Source organism: Vanessa tameamea, chromosome 10 (assembly GCF_037043105.1).
Source record: "Vanessa tameamea isolate UH-Manoa-2023 chromosome 10, ilVanTame1 primary haplotype, whole genome shotgun sequence".
Taxonomy (NCBI): Eukaryota; Metazoa; Arthropoda; class Insecta; order Lepidoptera; family Nymphalidae; genus Vanessa; species Vanessa tameamea.
The window spans coordinates 2,190,175-2,212,431 of record NC_087318.1 but is presented as its reverse complement, the minus strand read 5'-3'; the positions used below and the strand labels follow the sequence as shown (position 1 = coordinate 2,212,431).

The 22,257-nt window shown below is 32.5% G+C and overlaps 1 protein-coding gene across 1 annotated transcript in view; it reads right to left on the bottom strand.

Moving 5' to 3' along the window:
• The window catches only part of LOC113401798 (uncharacterized), a 78,098-nt gene that overhangs the window by 5,615 nt on the left and 50,226 nt on the right, over window positions 1-22,257 (bottom strand). The window contains exon 3 of the mRNA XM_064216136.1: window positions 692-906. Coding sequence (XP_064072206.1) covers window positions 692-906 — 215 coding nt within the window. The remainder of the gene's footprint in view (window positions 1-691; window positions 907-22,257) is intronic.

Here is a 22,257-nt window from a genome sequence, read left to right as displayed (position 1 = left end):
AGCGTCTGCAACTAAGCTTAATCGTTTAATTAAACGCCTCACATATAAGAATTAGGTAAAAGATACACAACATTCCGTGTTGTTATTTCGGTATGCTTATATTTTCGGTCGATATAGAATCAGTGACAATTGTTGTATGATCAAGGGAAATAAAAATGTTGCAACTGGTTTTCGCCAGAGGTTTCACCCGTAGGCGTACATCTCACACAAACACCTAACACGTATGTTAGGTGTGAGATGTACACGGGGCTGATCGTAGGTTTTAGGTTCAAACTTGCTTCCATACTATATTATATCATGTTCGATTTAGTTGTTTAGCCGTGAACATGCAACAGACAGAGAGATTTAAAGCCTGGAGCAAAGTTATTTTGGGTATAAGAAAAAACTGCAGATGTATTTGAATAAGCAAATTTATAGTTTACGAGTGTTTACCGTAGCTTCGCTCGCATCAGGAGGTTGATAGTCTGGTGTTAGGTATAAAAAACTAACGTAAAAAAGATTTTTCCATCCAATTTTTGACTTAACGCTTTTTTTGTTTTCCAAATCTATTTTGCTCATGTATCCCATAACATTACCGATTCCATATAAAGTTTTTTCATCATCTAAAGTCACCGTTATATTTTGGAAAAGAGAACCTGCTAAGTGAATTACATTAATAACTGAAATGTAAAATTTAAAAGGTATGTGGTACCTCTACGTCAACTCCAGGCAGCAAAAATTTTCTTCTAGGTTCCACATCGCGCGGAACGTGTCTAAAGAATTCTTTTCCATCTTTGTACCATTTGACGGAGTACAAGATATCGGTGGGACTCAGTCGCCAGCGACATGATAGCGACGGCCTCGTGCCCAGAGGCACGTGTGTCGGCACCCGGAGCTCTACCAGTTCCAAGCCTGTCACGGTGTACTCTGAAACAATTCATAATTACCGAAATTAATTAATTATAAAATAATAATTTGTAAAACTATTAATTTGGCACACCTCGCTTCTGACGGCTTCACCCTTGAGAGGGGTCAGGTTATGAGCTATTCCAAATTTCAACCAAGTTGTTTTTACGTGGGTGGGTTACAATCATGCAAATTATCATATTTATAATATTGCCAGGCTGATGTCTATTAATAAAAAGTCACGTATTTTAATATGGCGTAATTTATTTGATATTTATACGGAATTTTTATTGTCTATTCGTTACTAGTTGTACAGGCAAAACTCCATTAAGTGCCACATCAAATAATTTCCCATGTGACGTTCCCGTAAAAAACTCACTATTGCCCTCGCCCAGCAGTCATGGATAATTTTACTTTACGACACGCGGGCGGAGCGCGAATGTAAGTAAATTGGCAAATAAAGACAACCGGTGAGTGAATTTCGTAATGTCAATATCAATCATATTTATGTGCATAAGAATATTTAAAACTAAATTACGCTACCTTTTTTTTTGTAAAACAAATTATTCACTCCAAATTGTAATTTTAAGTTTTAAACAAGATTTTTAAATTTGTAGAAGATAATGATGTCTAATATCATTTTTATTAAAAGCTTTAAAGCAATCTATTCTTTTAACGCTTGGAAATGGTTAGGAAAAGGAAAAGAGTAAATTGAACAGGAATTTAAAATAACGAACTATTGTAAAATGTGAATCTTATTATCATTTTCTTGCAGAACGCAATAAAGAGGCTATTATATTAGAAATAGTCTTTGTCCGCGCGGACACGACGTTGGTCAGTCTTATGACTATGTTCTAAGTCTGCTTGGAAATATTATCTTAGTTAAATTAAATTACAATATATGGTTGGTTTTTTTTTGTATAATATAGGGAGGCGGACGTGCAAAGTGATGCTAAGTGGTCCATAGACCACTAGCACCGTAATCAAATGAACCAAACCTTAAATTGCCAATGCGCCAGCAACCTCGGGAACTAAAATAATATGTCCCTTGTACCTAATAATACTTAGGCTTACAGTACTTAAACTTACACTCCAAAGACAACAACACTACGTATTTCTGTTTAGGCGGTAGGTGGTACCTAACTTATAAATAATAGAAGAACAAAGTACCTAAGGTAAAAGGCGATTTTAGATAAATGTACGAGTATAACTTTCGTGTAATTTTTTGTGGCCCGACGTGGATTTTACGCTTTGATTTTATCCCTTAGTCTCGCGTAATTGCGACTACGGAAACGTGTTTTTGATGCCTATTTGCATAGTGATAGTATTGAATATGCCGAAATATTAATAAATGAAAGGTTTCACTGGGATGGCGACACCAACGCCGGGCGATATTTCGAGCAGAGATAATGTACGAAGCTAAAAATTTAAATTACATCATATTTATACAACAGTAATTCAAATATTATTTTCAATATTCTTGTTTATTATATATATTATATTATATTATAGTTCAATAAAACTATAATATATTACTAAAAGAAAATAAGTGATAATATTCCATTTTTATTGGATAATATTACGGAAGATATTTAATTTTTATTATTCATGTCCTTTTACAAAAAAAAAAACTTTTGTATCTATATCACTAAATAGCAAAAAATAATAATCGACCTAGGTTGCCCATTGCCGCCTCCGAGTAAGCCATGTTTATAATTTATTTAATACCACGGAGTGGATCACTAGAATCCACCCCGGCTACGCACGTGTGCAATGCTGATACAAAATATACTACAGAATGTTTTTATACACAACGTTCAGTTTTTTGTTATTATCGAATACAAACCGTTACGTCCTGCATTTTAAATCTGTAATATCGTCGAAAATATTCATGTTACTTATTTGTAATTAGATATTATCGCAAGACGGCTACCTTCAAACTTGATGGTAACCGTTGGTACTCATTGAGAAAACTCATTCATATGACGGCCTGTCATACCGTCATTTGAATAAATAATTTGTATTATTTATAGGTAAAGTGCACGATCTTGCACATTCTCATTATAATTATATTTTGCCATGCATCCACCATTGATATATGAGTAGGCACTACACCGACACACGGATCTGCGCCACTCCCATATTTCAGAATAATCAACCACAGCTAGCAGCCTCGCAGTATAACCCGCACAGCTTTTCTAAATATGTAATTTGATATGTATTATTGCACGCGGCCGATGCGGCGAGCGCATCACTCCTCGCGTCCAAATTGAACCGAGCTGTCAAGCATCATACCCCTATATATGCTCCGGAACGAGTATGACATTCGGCGCGGGTCAACCTAAAATATATAGAATTTTGTATGGAAAAAAGCTGGCGCCGAGATTTTTCCTCAAAAAGTGGCACGTCATTTTCTTCGCGAATACACGAACATATCCTTGAATACACGAACGATTTCACCAAAAACGTATGAAAAAAAGTAAGCTTCATATAATGTAATTCCTTTAAATATCCTTTATTATTCCATGTATATGTATACATTTACTATGCAATCTCATGAATTTATTTGTATGTATGTATTTATGATTCTATATATGTAAGTATGTATGTAAACTCAAACAAACCAACTCGACCAATTTTGATTAAATTTTAATATGTGCTTAACTGGGTCTACGGACGGCTTATATTGAACCCGGTAGGTCGCGCTGCAACCGATGTTATGTTTTATATATAAAAAAAAATGTTTTAAAATAACAATAATTAATTCTCACGTATATATGTAAATAGTATAGTATAGTCCGTTACATCTGCTTATAATCGCTTCGTAAATAAGCCATTATTTATCGTAAAAAGTAAAGGATAAAAAATTGTTATTGAGGATCCCTAAGAGATAAACATGTACCATCGTTGACTTTTTTGTAGACTTTTTTAAGGTGCACAATACTGTAGCACATTATTTTGATCTATCTCGTAGGGTTCAGCCAACGTTTGCAATGTAAGCCCAAAAAATGAGTTTATTTCCGACATCACATTAGAAAATTAAAATTATCACCTTTTCACTACCTACGATATTATGCATGTATTATACATTAAACCATTCTATTGATTTTCTCTATTTATAAAAAAAACCGCATCAAAATCCGTTGCGTAATTTAAAAGATGTAAGCATACACAAGTATAGACAGACAGCGGGAAGCGACTTTGTTTTATGACTATGTAATGTTATAACTGTAAAAAATTCGTAGATTAATTTACAGTCTGATTCCATAAAATTACGCAAAATCGCTTTTGGTAAGGTTAATATAATTTACCGCCTAATGCATTAACACCTTGTAGCGTAATACATAAAAAAAAGTGCGGTGTCGCCTGTCAAAGGCTTGGGTTTACTTTTGGCGCGAAGCAACCATTGTTTTGGACATACTATTTCTAAGTCATGGAAAAATTAGTCGAGTTTTCATTATTTTTATTCATTTAAAGTAATCAATATTATTGTTGATTGTTATATGTTATTATAAAGTGAATTTGTATTGGTCTATTCGTTTTAAAAAGTCCTTTTCAGTCGGTCAATCAGAATATATTAATAAATAATGATTAAACAATTATTTTCTGACGCCAACTGCAGAATCGACTCATTTTTTCTATGTGAATTATCTAAGATAAACTGAAATTTTGCATTTTTAAATGTTGTTTGGTCAGCATGTTTTTTAACATGAGCAGATTCTCGTATTACTGCCACTGTATTTCGGAGACATTATGATAATACTAAATGTGACATATTTATTTTATATAATAACTGGCTTTAATTTTGGCGTTAATTTTGGCATATCGATTTAGTTTTTCTGTCATTAACGTAAGTATTCCTATTTAGTCATATACGAATTAGTATTACTGTGTACTTTTTTTATGGCATTGGTTAGCGGACGAGTATATGGACCACCTGATGGTAAGTGGTCACCACCGCCCATAGACAAAGGCGCTGTAAGAAGTATTAACCATTCCTTACATCACCTATGCGCCACCAATCTTGGGAAATAAGATGTTATGTCCCTTGTGCCTGTGATTACACTGACTCACTCACCCTTCTAAGCGGAACACAACAATACAGAGTACTGTTATTTGGCGGTAGAATATCTGATGAGTGGGTGGTACCTACCCAGACGGGCTTGCACAAAGCCCTACCACCAAGTAAAGTTCTTAGTTATTTTACAAATTTTTGATTTAATCTTTTAATATTCTGTAGTTTGTGCCAGTAGTTTCACGACCACTTTTTTCAGAAAAATTGTGGACCGGTCCAAAAATTATCTACTATGCAAAAACCACGTTGATGCATTGCTCGTTAGCATTGATTTATGAACGAAGGATAAATCAAAAAACACAAGCTAGTACAATTTTGCTTCTATAATATTTTATTTGAAATAACAATAGTGGGCGGGGCGATGCGGAAGACGGATAACCTGGAAACTTTCGAACGTCTTCAGAGGCATGTGACCAGCGGTGAATTGCGATGGGCATCAGCTGGTGATGATGAGACTTTTATCATAATTAAGGTATCATTTTTAAATATTAATGAATTAAACGCCAGTACACACAGCTAATAAAATACGAATCGGCTTTTATCTAAATTAGCGAATGACATTTTCAGTCCGAAAATCGACGGAAAAATTTATGAAAAGTCTATATATAAAACTTTTATTAAAGAATTTATTTATATTCGTACTGCTTCTATTTCAGTCATAAATGTTATTAAATTGATAACATATGTATATTATTTTCATTTTATTTATAAATACATACGCACACACTTGTATATGTATGTATGTATTTCACACTCTTATATTACACTAGTGGGTCGCACGCGGAACTTCTCGTTTATTCAACGGATTTTATAAATTTCGTAGCCTATGGAAGGTTTATTTTTTATTTAATTTCTTTGTAAACTAACGACGTCTGTTTGCATGATTTTCATTTTTTTTTTATACAGCCAAAGCGCTGCTCTCTACGTGACCAGTAACTTTTTTCCGCTCTCTAATATTAATTTATAACAATTTAATAAATTGTAATCAAGAATCCTCTTTAATTTTCTGCACATCTACGGCTGGATCTCTTCAAAAAAGACGATAACCGATCTTCTACGTGCAGCTATCGTCCCATAAAAAAACAAAAACAAAACTCGGCTTACGCTATTAACATATAAGATTTCCTGCGTTATCAGTAAGTCTCCGTTGGGATTGTTAGCCGTGCCTGAAATCGCTCAGGAGGACATCATCAACATCATTCATCATCTCTCAACATTTTATTATAAATATATTTATTATATAATAATTTTAACTATATCTTATATGTCTAACATAACGGAAAGATCGGAAAATTAAAAGAAGAAAAAATATATTGACTATCTGACTAAAGACATTCTACTAATTAAACAATGTACGCTACGAAATGGTTCCTTTTCAATAAATGAAACCGTTTTGTTTAAACAGAAGTTACTATCTATCTGCTTAAAGCTATAAGAAAAACGAGTTCTGATAAGCAATTTTGTTTGATCAATTAAAAAGATTAAAATGTATGCCGTTTTGGAATGTAGTTACTATTAGTACTACCGAAAAGGTTCGAACTCTGTAGTTACTATTGTTGAGCTCGTTAAATAATACATATTATAATATATAAGATGTTTAACGACTACAACGACAGACCTATTCAAAACTTTAAATTTAAACTCGATTTAAAATAATATTAAAAATTGGAAATAAATATATTTTCCTATTATGTAAACGAGACACATTTGAGACTCCTGATATCCCTAAAGTAAACTTTAAGGTATCTAGCATCTGACCAGAAACTAGACTACAAAACTTTAGTTTCAACAGAAGTTTAAGTTTGAAACATAAATTCTCGCTTAAATACTGCGTGAGATTATTGAGACTTGTGACGTGACCATTCGATCGTATCATTCAGTTAAATACTTGCGTCGTATAAACAGCTGGTAGATTTATTTTGAATCAATAATCGTTAAGAAAGACAATTAGGTCATATTTTATAATATCTTATATTTTTTTTTACTTGAGCATTGCTTATCAAAATTATAAGATTACAATATCACAGTCTCAGTCAAATATAATGTTAGAGATTTGGAAAGACTTGAAATGGCTATATAAGTTGTCGAAAGAAAGTCACTTTTCATTTTTGTTTGATTTTCAATGTTTTTTTTTTCATTTATTGTTTTATTGAAAGAGATCAAATCTCCGATTCTTTATTAATCGTCATTATACAAGGTTGATTTTAAAGAAATCACCAGATCAAGCAAGCAAAGCTGTTACAGTATTACACTACATTTTTGAAGTTGCAATTGAACTATCGATTGCAAATTGCTGTCTCATTATGAATTAAATCCTTGTGCCGAGTACTATGGAGGCAGAAGTGACTTTTTACATTAACAGCCTGTAAATTTACCAATGCTGGACTAAGGCCTCGATACACGCAGGTTTCCTCACGATGTTTTCCTTCACCGCCGAGCACGAGATGAATTATAAACACAAATTAAGCACATGAAAATTCGGTGGTGCTTGCCTGGGTTTGAACCCGCAATCATCGGTTAAAATACACGCGTTCTAACAACTAACAAGTGACTTTATATAGAAGTTATAAATTGAGAAGATGTTTATACAATGTTGTGTTCGTTCGAATTAGTATTCTTTGATCTTTATGCGGGATCGATACGTTTTATCATAATAATTAGATATTCATATTTACCGACTCTGCCATTAAAGAGTACAGAGATTGATGACAATGTTATTCCACTACACATTCAGAAGTGGCGGTTGTGTCGCGCTAAATTCACATCATATCATCATAATGTTGTTTATAAGAATCAACGACGAAACTTCAGGTCCTAATTGTACCTACTAGAAATCAATACCGGTATTCAGATTCCAGGAAGGATATGAATTTATCACGATTTTCCGATTTTGATGTCTTCCTGACTCCCTTTCTCATAGAAAAATAGGAAACTGCGTAGGAGTTTGAGTCTACAAATTATATCGATAACAATCCGACATAACTAGGGAGAGCCTTGAACCGTGCTTTCCAAGGCAAAGAAGGTAATTTTTAAACTTCGCGCAGCTAGTGACAATTTTTTAGGAGAAAAAATCAATAACTGTTTTCCGGCCTTAGTCCCGGAGCTTGAATACTGGATCTGGGGATACTTATAAGATAGCTACTGAACTACCAAGACAGGCAATTATACATTTAATTGAAATGAACATCATATATGTATATAAACTTGTTATAAGCAACGTGCCTGATGTATTAATTCTATTATATATATGTGTAACATATTATGTTACTTAGCAAGTAGTTTTAAGTATTTTATTTAAGTAATGCCAGCTTCTTGTTGATTGATTGATTTCACATAAAATGTTTTACAAATTTAGTTGCAGAATGTTGCCAACCGTATAATAAATAAATAATATATGAATAATTATTTTTTCAATCTAAATAATACTTAAAAAGCTAATCACGAATGAACGACGCGGACAACGGTTCTGTAATTAGTAATTAATATTAACGTACTGTTTCTGACGCTCGCTTGCTTCCATAAGCTGAAAGTTAATAACTTCTTCTCTTATCGTAAATGATTTGTTCATTTGTTTTTTTTTTTTTTATTTATTTAATCTGCGTATATTTAATTAATAAATAATGTAATTAACGTAAATAATTCCCCTGTAGAAAATGATGTATTACAAAATAGATATGTAAAAATATACAACAAAATCAAAATATACTTTATTCAAGTAGGTTTTTACAAGCGCTTTTGAATGATCATTTTAAGGAATCTTATTGAATATAATGATATACAACATAAACATCCTCAACAACAGAACATTAACACACATTCCAAGAAGTATGTGGAGAACATTGTGCTCTCATATGGAAAACGCTCTTTTAAGCTCATCTGTACATTCAATCTAAACTTGATGAGGAGGCAATGTTTGTATCAATCAGTCACGTGGTCAGAACCGTTATGATTAAATTCGAAAATTATAAAAACATCTAAATCAACTAACTAGCTTGCTTACTTAGTTTAAGAACATCCTTCGTTTCAAGTCGGTGATGTAATGTAGCCAACTATTTGGTCAAATATGACACCTGGATGGGTAACTGCATCCTTTGATTGAACTGCCCACAATTAGAGCCTGTTACTTGGGAGGATTAATCAACAGACCCGATACGATTTAACGCAATCACTAATAATAGCTAAATCATTATAATCTGCAGCTGTATTACTAAATTAAGAAAATGTTACTTGTACATGATTTTTAATTTTCTTCATAATTTTCTCGCTTATATTCTGTATAACATTTTGGAATATACGAGACACAATAGGAGGTGTCTCGTATATTCCAAAATGTTATACCGTAGATTTTATGATACAGAACTATTGAAAAAATACATTAATTTAAACGTGCCCTTCATAATATTTCAAACTTAACATTTGTGCCAAGGAAATAGGTTTTATACCATAGAAAGAAAAATTGAATATATGCAGAATTTGCGATAAAAAATTACGTAACTTTATCTAATAGTGATGATTTCAAAAAATACTTACTACTTAATTTTTTAAAACACAAAATTCAAAATCATTTTTTTTTATTCTATTTATTTCTTAAGTCAACTGATTTATGGACTAGTATCGTCTAACGAGCATAATAAACATTATTAATAACATCCACAAATAAGATTTTAATTATCTTTAGAAAATTTGTTTGTTTTTAATATTTTATTCAGGAAAATAAAAATCTATTGCGCGTAATAAGCAAACTTGATAAGAATAAATTTTCTTTAAAAACGAACATGTGTGTTATACCGAGAAACGCCAACTTTGGGACCCTGAGATAGTTCTTTTTTATGATATACGTGCCCGCGACTTCGTGCGCGTTGTTTGAATTTAATTTATTTTATTTTTATTCTATATATAATTCTAAAATAAAAGTAGCCTAAGTTACTTTATTACATCCACTATCTGCCAGTGAAAGTTCCGTCGAAATCGGTTCAGCCGTTCCAGAGATTAGCCGGTACAAAATCACAGACAGACACTCCAATTTTATTATATATATAGATTTATTTTATGTCACCACCGCCCATAGACAATGGCGCTTAAGAAATATTAACCATTCCTTCATCGTTAAAGCGCCACCTACCTTGAGAACTAAGAAGTTATGTCCCTTGTAACTGTAGTAACAATGGCTCACTCAACCTTTAAATCAGAACACAGTAATACTGAGTACTACTGTTTGGCGGTAGAATATCTGAGGTGAGTGGGTGGTACCTACCCAGACGGTATTGCACAAAGCCCAACATGACATTAAACATGGTATCATTGTTCGTCAAGTTATTGTAGGTGATTTCTCTCAGTCAAATATCTAGTCCCTAATCCCAGTCTTGCTTAAAATATACGAGAAAACTACTAGTAATTTAATAAACTGCATTTAAATTAAATTAACATCATGTTTTCACCCTTAGTCGATTGAAATGTGAATAGAAATGTCAATAAGTCTTGAATTTCTAAGAATAACTGTCTGTTTCTTTTAACACGCTATGTATGCTTTCTTGCATCATACAAGGGAATGACCAAAGATTAAAAATACGAATAAGCAGATTAATAGTCATTGTTTAAAAAAATAACAAAGCGGACAAAGCACAAGTTGGCATTCTAGAAAGAGAAAAAATATTTCTTCCACTAAAATGTACAACAAACATATACATATATAATAATAAAAAAAATTCAACGTTGATATTTATAATTAGCTGTTAGCCAACCGTTTCAATGAACATTTTAAAATTTATTTAAAATTAGTTAACAAAAGTCAAAATTGAATCACAAAACGCACGCAAACACACGCACACACACACAAACACACACACATATATACATATTACAACTTAAAACAGTTGAATAATGCTTCTTAATTTATTTACGAAAACAGAAAATTAATAATTAAAAATTTGTAATAGATGCCATGAGGTTTACCGGCATTATATATAGTCTATCATTTGCGCAATCTCATGTTCTTACTGTATACAATTTTTTTTAAAGGCCGGTTCAATCGTTCTCGAGTTATAACGGGACATACAGACTGACAAAAATTTCAAAAATGATAAAACTGATGTCGGTGAATCATAAAACAAATTTATGACGAAATTCGACAAAAAATTGAGTGTACAGACAGACTACAGATTTATATAGTAGTAAGTATATAAATTATAAAATAAATTACAAAACTAATGCCGAATCGATTGTAATTTTTCACGAAAACCAGATAATCAGATAGTGAACCGTTTTTTATAAAAGAACTTTATTCAGTTTACAAATAAAAACAAACAACATTCTGAAATCGACTTCAGACTTATTTTTGAAACTACTTTTTAACTTCCCGCTATGAAAGTTGAGCTTTTAAAAAAAAAACAATTATGCAAACAATTTGATGTTATTAAATATTTATAAATTAATTGAATGTTCACTACTAACTTAATTTCAATTTAGTGAAAAAACGAATTATTATAGAAAATTACAATATCTTTAATTTGTTAAGAATTCAAATATTAAAAGTCAGGTTAGAATTTGCGCAATCACATATTCTTACTGTATACCAATTTTTATAAATATCGGTTCAACAATTCTTGAGTTGTAGCGGGACATCCAGACAGACAGACACACGGACAAAAATTTCAAAAATGGTAAAACTGATGTCGGTGATTCATAAAACGAATATTTATGACGAAATTCGACAAAAAAATTGAGTGTACAGACAGACTCTACAGATTTCTATAGTTATTTATTATTTATAATATTATGAAAAGTAATTTTACATTTAAAGAAAATTACACAGTAACAAAATACTATTCTAATACAGTTGTTGTTCTCTAGTACATCGAAACAACGACCAGCTATGCTTCTAACGGGGGCATGACCGTCATCTGAGAATCCCTCGGATAAAGGTCATGCCTCCGTGCTACGTCTTGAGCGGGATTTCAGTCTAGTCTTGTTTCAGATTGGTCTAACCGGCAACCGACCTAACTACCATTCTTAATAAATGCATTGTATAGACTATTAAATTTAACAAAACTTACTCAATGGAAATTGTTACAATTTTCAGTCAAATTTGTACTCTGCTTATAATTAGTAAAATTAATTCTTGTTTACGCAATGGATATTATTGTACATTATATTGTTCGAGTTTTAACCACTATTCTCCCATTCCATTTTGTCTGACGTTTCGAACGAGTTGCTTCTCGCTAATCAGCTCGTGACCACAACAGGCGCAAATGAGGAAATTATTTTAGTTCATTGAATAAAAAACATTCTATTAGAATATTTATCGTTTTTATTCGTCCGCAAAATAAGTATTTTGATGAGATGCCTTACTAATATATATTTTTAATAAATAAATATTACACTATAGTATTTATATATGTATACGGATCTGTACTAAAAATGGATGTTCCACGAGGATTCATTTTAGGTCCTTTTAAAGTTTTGGTGAATATAAATTATCCGTATGTTAGATACACTTACTCGTATGATACTTTTATGTTTGATATCATACTTTTAAAATAAAATAATCTAATTATATCACAAGTCTGCTAATTTTTGTAACAAATAGTTTGATTTGAATCTCCAAATGATAAAATGAGCGCTGAACACTGATCACTGATCGATCTTTTTAATATGAATATGAAAACCAACCGATGACTTTGGTACCACAATCGAGGCCAATGCTCAAAATATCTCAATAATCTGGGTATCCTAAACAAGATGAAGAATTACTTTTCATCTAGACAGTCTTTGATTTTATATAAAGCTTAAGTCCGATCAGGTATTTATTTAGATACTCAAATTAGTCTTATATCAACTTGCCGCTTTCGACTCGATTCAACGCAGATCTGAGCGGGATTACTAGACATCAAATTGATATTTAAATCAAAGCTAAACTCATAGACGTTTTTCTTTTTGTAGTTGGTCTACAGTTGGCTTTATGAGCATATTCTGATATCTCGATTCTATAATCGGATTAATACTAACGCAATGCAGGTTATCAATATTTGGTCGAAATGTACCATTTAATTCAGTTGTAGAAATCACTGCCGGAATCTGTATTGCCGAGCACTTACAAACCCATCCGTACTTAAATTGTTTGTTCGCCTCAACGTCGAAGACATCTTCATATATTACTGCCTAGATTACGGTTGACGGTTACTAAGGCATTTAAATCAGATAAGTAAATAAACGTGATCCCACTTAACATATTTCAGATGATACGCAAAAGATATAAGCTGAATGGTTATCCTTACACACATAGATAAAGTTTTAGCGCGTTTGAATGGCAATGGCTGACATTATCGTAAAAGTCGAAACTTTGCGTGGATATAGCTCCAACGAAACATAAGGGGCTCACATACGATTGCCGAAGTTTGTAATGTACTAGGTCACGCGTTTTCATTGTACGCGTGATAAATGCCAAACTACCTGTTCCAGGTCACTAATAAAAATGATATATGCCATTATTTGTATATAAGTAAAGTATCGGTAGATATCGACGGATTTAAACGCTTTAACTACGGAGATATATATGTAATGAGTGCGTTGACATACCTATATTCAATATAATTGCAAATCATCCAAAACCTTCCAAATCATACCAAATCAGTTATTTTTAGTGTTGGTGTTAACCAAAGGCAATACAAATCTGTTTAGATATAAACACCATCACCAAAAGTAAATAGTTATTTTTGTGATCCGCAAGGGCTATATTTAAAGGGCCAATTGAAATTGGCCTACCCTTTTAACCGTCACTGCGATCCTCCTAAATTCATCCAAATCACGGTTTCCCGCTCTCCAAAAGTAGAACAGAAAAACTTATACTTCACAAATAAGTGCTCAACTTTAACTTAAGAAACATAAACTGTACTTCTGGAAACTTTGGCAAAAGTTTTATATTCTTTACGAAAGATCGAATAATAATAAGTGTAGCATAAACAGAATTATCGGAACCAATTTAACTTATTATAAGTTTTTATATTATTTCATATATATGTAGGTAGGCGTCCATCACAGGTAGGCAGTTTCAAATATCTATCAAGTAATCACTACCACTTTGCTATATTAATATTTAATTATAAATTCAAATCAAAATAAAAAGCGTGGAGCTAATACTTGTTGACTTCAAGGCATAACTTCGTATTTTAAATGTTAGAAAAGTGTATTGTGTGTCGGTTCTTCTGAATAGAATCTACATTCCGAACCGGTAGTAGCTTATAAAGTTTACTTAATATAGTTTTGTAAAAAGCCTACTTGAATTAAGTAGATTTTGATTTCATATCGCAACCCATTTAAAAATGAAAAAACATGCATTTATAATAAGGGGATTTGTGACTTGTTCTGTGAGTATTATTCAATATCTCCAGCTACGTAAATAAAATTAGCAACCGGTTAATGTAGCCACCAACCTTTTGAGGAGAAATTTTGGAACTGATTACACAACTTATTGCTTGTATGGGCTAGTAGCATAAGTCATAACATGGTGTTAGGGCTTTGTGCTAGCCCGTCTGGTTAGATACCACCCACTATTCTATTGCCAAACAGCAGTACCCAGTGTTGTTGTGCCCCAGTTTGAAAGTTGAGTGTGAAAGTGTAACTACAGGCACAAGGGACATAACATCTCAGTTCGCAAGGTTGGTGGCGCTTTAATGATGTAAGGAATGGTTAATATTTCTTAAGCGCCATTGTCTATGGGCGGTGGTGACCACTTAATATCAGGTTTCATTGCTCGTCCGCCAATTACATCATTAAAAAAAATGACAGTGTTTTTCTTCAGACACGTGCAGATTTCCTCACAAAATTTCACCACCAACCTTACTCATCAAACAATATCCTGTAGAGGTTTTTTTTTTGAAGCCAAAGCCTGGTGGTAATTTTATATGTATTCTTAATATTTGAATAAATATAATTCTAAATGGACATCCAATGAAAATTGTCAGCGTTTTTTAGTATTTATGTTATTTTTAATATATTAGAATCAGTTAGATTATTTAATACACGTGTAAAACATAAATAGATATAATAATCGATCATCAGTAATCGTTTCGAACAATTAGAGAGATCAATAAATAATGATACTTTCAGTCTAATGGCTTAAATGGCCTAGAACACAATATAATTTCGTAAATTAATTATGAATTACAAACGGCGATCCAAATCATATTTGTGATAACATCGGGCACGCTTCCTTATATCGGCTAAAGCTCGGTTACTATATTCAAAAACTATTCGGATTTGTAACATTAGTAGATTTATATAATGTCCTTGATATGTAGTTTGATTACGTTATAGCCGAGATAGCCTTCACTTGGTGTTCGGACTTTGTTCAAGTCCACCTGGGTTAGTCTCACGAATCAGATATTCTACCGCCAAACACCAATACTTAGTATCATCTTATTTTGATAATTTTAAGGCTTCTTCCCTCAGTCTTCTCCAATGCGGATCGTTAGATACAAATAAGTTATAATAAGATATATTAGGCCCGAGGTAGGTACCACCCACTCATCAGGTATTCTGCCGCCAAACAGTAATACTTAGTATTGTTGTGTTCCGGTTTGAAGGGTGAGAGAGCCAGTGTAACTACATGCACAAGGAACAACATCTTAGTTCCCAAGGTTGGTGGTGCATTGGCGAAGTAAGGAATGGTTAATATTTCTAACAGCGCTAATGCCTATGGGCGGTGGTGACCACTTAACATCTTAGCCCATTAGCAGGTCCGCCTACCAATTACATAAAAAAACTTTTTATAGGAGGGTAAACCCTTTCGTTACGTAACGCGTTACGGCCCCAGTCTGTCTGGCTTCCCTTTCTCTTACGCATACGACAGCGACGAGTTTAAGTTATCACTTCTGTCGGGCGTCCCAAGACGCACACGTATTTTTTTTTAATTTTTGCTTTCCGTATAAAATATGAATGTCGATTTGATCAATCCTTTCCTAGCACTAGTGACACTAGTTTCACAGCTGTCAATTTAATCGAGCTATATTTATGGCTTATATAGCTATTGAGCATATATATGAATTTAATACATTTTTTTAAAATACATGAATGACAAATAACTAAGAATTATTATGCAATCTAAATTTTTTAACCTTGTTTAGATAAATCGTACAGAAATATTTCAAAAATTATCTTTGTCCCTCCATCGGTGTGGCAAGGCTCATTTTTCGTACGGGGAATCGGAATTTATATTTAATGAAGAAACACCGACAGCCTTTTTGCTTCTTGGTATGATTTTTTTCAATATTATTTTATATATATTGCGTGCTTTACGCATAAAATAAGCAAATGTCACAAAAAATTTTATTAAAAAGTCATATTTAAATTTAGAAAATTTTTTAGCAAAAATTCGCGAACTGTTATTTTATTTATTACATACCTCGCATGGTATGTATGAAAATACGCTGACAGACTGACAGACAAGGGAGTGATGTTATAAGGGGTTTATTGTTGCATCGGCTGTACGAAATCTAAAAAATGATTTAATTTGTTTCCAAAATAGATTTTTTTTAAGTTTCACTATCAAAGTCTTATCTGTATTTATTGTTCGTTTTTTTTTTTCAATATTTAAATTATAAAGTTGGTACTGAAATTAATAAAAACGAGGTCATTGACTTTATAAATAGTGTTGAGCATATAGTTGCATTTATAAAGTTTTTAGCCTGAATTAAGCAAGACAGTACTAATCCAGAGGAAGCCGGCCCGGCAGCACTGAAGGTCTTCGCATTGTATTACATCGGGAAGAGGATTCACTTAACAAGTATTTTCATTAAACGCTTTAGTAGTTCTAAACAAAATACTTACAATGTATTACCAACCACCGCGTTTTTCAAGATATCTATACTCTATACTAATATATAAAGCGGAAGAGTTTGTTTGTTTGTTTGTTTAAACGCGCTAATCTCAGGAACTACTGGTCCGATTTGAAAAATTCTTTTTTTGTTGAATAGTCCATTTATAGAGGAAGGCTTTAGGCTATATAACATTACGCTGCGACCAATAGGAGCGCAGCGACAGTGAGAAATGTTGCAAAAACGGGGAAAATTATTCACATTTATGGACTTTCGATGCGTGCGCAACATAAACGTTTTAAGTTACTCAAAAAATGTGTATGAAAGATATATTCCTCTTTTAATAATAAAAAAAAAGTCCGTGACACTATATGTCTATTTGTTAAGAGTGTGCTAGCAGGCGGGGCGCGGCGGCGGCTGAGGGGGAGGCGGGTCAGCCCCGCCGCCGCGCTCGCCACTCTCACCCGCGGGTGTAGTTCTGCGAAGTAGCAATGCACATAACGACTTAAAAAAATTAACATTCTTAATAGTTAAATTATTTATCAAAATTAGGTTTTGTTATCAGCTTATTTGCTCATTATTTTTTATCGTTTAAAATCGATTACATTTAAATCATAATCTGCTGTAGTTTTAACTTACGATATAAGATAAAATTTCAATGAACATTCCTTCGTACTTTGCAAGTAAACAATTCAAACGTTTCACGGTATAAATAAGGTATAAAAATTACATTACACACGTAAAAAAGTTCAAAATGGCGAGCGATACTTTCACCGATGCAGATTAATCATCACTGAGAAAATAAATTATGCAAATAAGCAAATAGGTGAATATCGATTAAAATGACTACACAAATAAATTAGTAGTTCAATATTTCAAGTAAATTCTATTACGTTCAAGCATATTCAACACGGTTGTACTATAATCACCTTATGGAATAATAACACCAAAGGAGAAACAATCTAAACTTCTTATTGTTCGGTTTGTTTATCTTATTACGTTTAAGTTAATATTGTTTGTTTTCAACCGACTTCAAAAAGGAGGAGGTTATCAATTCGTCTGTATTTTTTTGTTTTTTATATGTTTGTTACCTCATAACTTTTCACTGGATTTTGATAATTTTTTTTTGTTTGAAAGGTAGTGCTTCCCGTGGGGTCCCATTTTAATTTTATCCTGTTACGATGATGGTATCCCTATGAAAACGATATAAGTCTTAAATGTGCATTATGTATGTGCGCGATAAATAGGTGAATAACTCAAAATTGTGCCAACCAATTTTAATGATCCTTTTTTTATTATAAAGGACAATAATTTTATCTATAATATATTATCGTAATAACTTTGCTGACTTTTAAATAGTCTAAATATTTTTAATTTCATTTTACATAGTTTAAATCTAAAAAATATTGTAATCATTGTTTGTTATTCATAGGTTTGTGTTAAGTTAGATTTAAAGTGGGTAGGTACATACTTATCTCCCTGCGTGGAAACACAGAACGTACCTACATATTGGTAAGTAGAATAAGTTACTTGATTATTAAGTTGTAGAATAATAAGCAATTATTTTTTACTTTTTAGAGCATATTATTTTTTTTCTCTTTTGAAGTCGGTTTTTTTTTTTGTCAAAATTTTTGTTTATTAGAAGTGGTTGTCATCTGCATAATTATTCTGATTTGGTTAGGTTTTTGTTTATTAAAACATATATGGTTTTTTTATTACGATAAAATATCGAAATAAAAAAAAAAATTAAATAACCTTTATAATACTTTTTTTTTTTCAATACAGATTTCATTATATTATCGGGTACTTAATTATTTACCATATGTTTGTTTTTATTGATTACAAGATACGTTTTGGTTTAAATTTAATACCTACATTTTTTTTATCTTTTTCGTCACTATAATGCCTAGAAAAAGAACTAACCTTTCTCGGCAGACTGCTAATGCAAAGCGTCTGCGGCTTTTGCGTAGCAATGAAACAACTGAAGACAATACGCAGAGGTTAGCTAATCAAAGAACGGTCAGTGAACAACATCGTGCTAGGGAATCGAGCGTTGAACGCTCACAGAGGTTAGCCTTACAAAATTTCCGAACTTCGGTGAATCGACAACGGGAATCAAATCATCCTTATATTTTGCCAGCCATCTTACCCCTTATAGTTATGGAATAAATTTCGCAATGATTTATGTGAAGATATATTAAACAGAATGCGTAATGAAAATCAGGATATAACATTAACCTATACTGATAACGTATACAATGATAGACTTATCTTAATTGAAGATAAAATTCATGAAATTTCAGATAAATCATTGACTGATTTTGGGCTTCCTGCATCAAAAAGGAATAATTCACATAATAATTTAGATCCTTTAGAAGTAGCACTACGGAAGCCGTATGATGTAAATGAATTAAATGAGTATATTACTGAAAATGAACCAAAATTAGTTAATGACCAGGTGACGGCGTACAATCGTGTTATGTGCAGTATTCGTTTTAACGAAGGAAAAATATTTTTTTTGGATGCTCCAGGTGGAACTGGAAAGCCTTTTATTACTAATTTCATATTAGCAAAAGTAAGGTCTCAGGGAAAAATAGCCTTGGCAGTTGCGTCGTCAGGAATTGCGGCAACTTTATTAGCAGGTGGACGCACAGCTCATTCCACTTTTAAACTGCCTCTAACTGTTTCTTTACAAAAAGATAGCGTGTGCTCTATTCGCAAAAATGGCCCTCTGGGTAAAGTTTTACAAGACGTTTCTTTAATTATCTGGGACGAATGTACCATGATCCATAGAGCTCATGTAGAGGCTCTAGATAGAACTCTCAGAGATATTAGAAGTTGTGATAAAATTATGGGTGGGATTACCATTATGTTTTCTGGGGATTTTCGACAAACTTTACCGGTAATTTTAAGAGGAACTAGAGCAGACATTGTAAGGTCTTGCCTTAAAAGTTCACCGTTATGGAAATTTGTCCATACCTTAAAACTATCTACGAATATGAGAGCACATTTGGGGGGAGGAAGTACAAATTTTCCTTCAAAGTTACTTTTAATAGGAGATGGAAAAGTACCTCATTCTGAAAATAAAATTGAAATTGATCGCGATTTAGGAGAAAAAGTGACTAGCATAGAGGATTTAATATCAAAAGTTTACCCTAATATCGTCGAAATAGAAAATAAAGATTACCAATGGATGTGTCAAAGGGCAATATTGGCGGCGAGAAATAGTAGCGTTGACGAAATTAACGACCTAATTTTAACCAAACTTCCAGGCGATATAACTACCTACACATCTATTGATAATGTAATGGATCAAGAAGATGCAGCCATTACCCACAAGAGTTTCTCAATTCTTTAAACCCGAGCGGCCTTCCACCACATTCCCTGAAGTTAAAAATAGGTGCTGCGATAATTTTCCCGCCTTCAAGTAAAATTCCTTCGCAATAACGTGATCGTTGCAACAGTTTTGAATGGTCCGGCAGTTGGTCAAACAGTGCTTATACCTCGCATCCCAATGATTCCGAATGATTTACCTTTTAATTTTAAAAGAATTCAATTTCCCATTAAGTTATCTTTTGCCGTAACCATTAATAAATCACAGGGCCAAACATTTAAACACGTAGGAATCTATTTACGTCAAGACTGCTTTTCACACGGCCAACTATATGTCGCGTTGTCAAGATCGGGTTGCGGGCAAAATCAGTATGTTCTTCTACCACAAGAAAAAAAAACTAAAAATATAATCTACGCTGAAGTACTGTAAAACATATTATTAAATCTTATTGACGATTATAATAACAAAAACCAACGTGAGCAATCAAACGATAATCATGATAGTGTTTCCGACAACTACGCGAACGAAGTCGCGGGCACAGCTAGTTGTATATATTTGCATTGTCAATTAAACTAATGTATATTTCGATTTGCATACAATTCGACATGCATATATGTTTTTTTTTTTTGTTAAAACACGTATAAGCTGTATTTAAAGTGCCTACCGAGTATTCAATTCCATATTCAATTTGTCGAATCAATTTGTTGAAGTCGAAATTGACCGTTCTCTACTCGCCATAATGAAATGTCGATTTGTTCGACCATTCAAAGTTCAAATATGTATGTACAGATGGTTTTAACTATAATTACCTAATAGTACGTGACCTAAACATTAAAATATAAAGTTTGATTGTCTCGTTAGTTTAGCGACTAGATCATAAAACCGCTAATCCTGAGATCGTAAGTTCAAGCGCCGGATCGGGCTAATAAAAAGTTCGTTCGTTCTTTCCGGTCGTGTCGGATTTGCTATATCATCGGATTATGGGAGGGAAGGAATAGAGATTGGACATGTATTTGCGTACATAGTTGCGTCATATAATATGTCCTGTTCAGGATAGTCTCGCTTGAGAATGTCCGACTTTGCCAAAATCAGTCAGATCAGATTCTGGCACTAATTATCATCTAAAACGTCTGAGTTATTTCTTCAGATCCAATGGTAGAATTTAAGGATCAATAAGCGCGTTTGAAGGTTTTCACTTGAATACTTAACTTACTATAGTTTTTTTTGTAACTACCTAATACTTATTTTTCGATAAAAATAACAATTATTATATTTTATCCTATTTATAAACACTTTAAGTATCATCTAAATACAGAATAAATCGACTTTATTTGAGTTAAGAAAATCGATATAAGCAATCAAATTTTATTATAATAGTTATTATTTATGATTTTTTAGATTGATGTTTGTTTAATTTATACCATAATGGATGTTTTGTTCACTGTTTGCGCATTCATTATAATAATTTAACATAATTTCCGACCACGAGATATATTAAGCACTTCTTAAGCGATGTAATTAAGCGTTACTTAGCGGCGCTCGGCTGGATATCTCGTTCAAGTATTCGAACCTGAATGCAAGATCACGACCTCGCGCGCCCATCGCCGACATACCTGAAATCTTCCCAACAATATTCAGATTCGCAATTATGTAGAATCGCTACGCTATATGATGTTTTATAAATATTTGTAGCTTTTTATTTATCTTATATAATATTATAACAAACCCACACAGTAAATATATATTTACAAAAGGAGTACGTTTATTTTTGTAAAATGATAGCATATATCTGGTCATTATATTTTACCACTAATATTTATTTTAAAATTATTTCATTAAATAAATATAGAATAACATCAGTGAAACAATTTGTCAGAGCTTATTTTTCGAACGATATTACTTAATGTGATTTCGTATTTGAAGCCTTCGAACTTCTGACGATAGGGTTTAATTTTGTTTGATCGTATTGTTATGTATTCATAACATTGGGAGATTACGCATCATCATTACAATTCTTCCTGTTTAAATATGGAAATGTGTAGTATATTCCAATGGCTGGAGGAGATAAACATACCTTAGATTTACATATTCCATTGGAGGAATGAGCCACGATAATAGTTCTCATATTCAAAACGTCATAAAATTAAAATAGG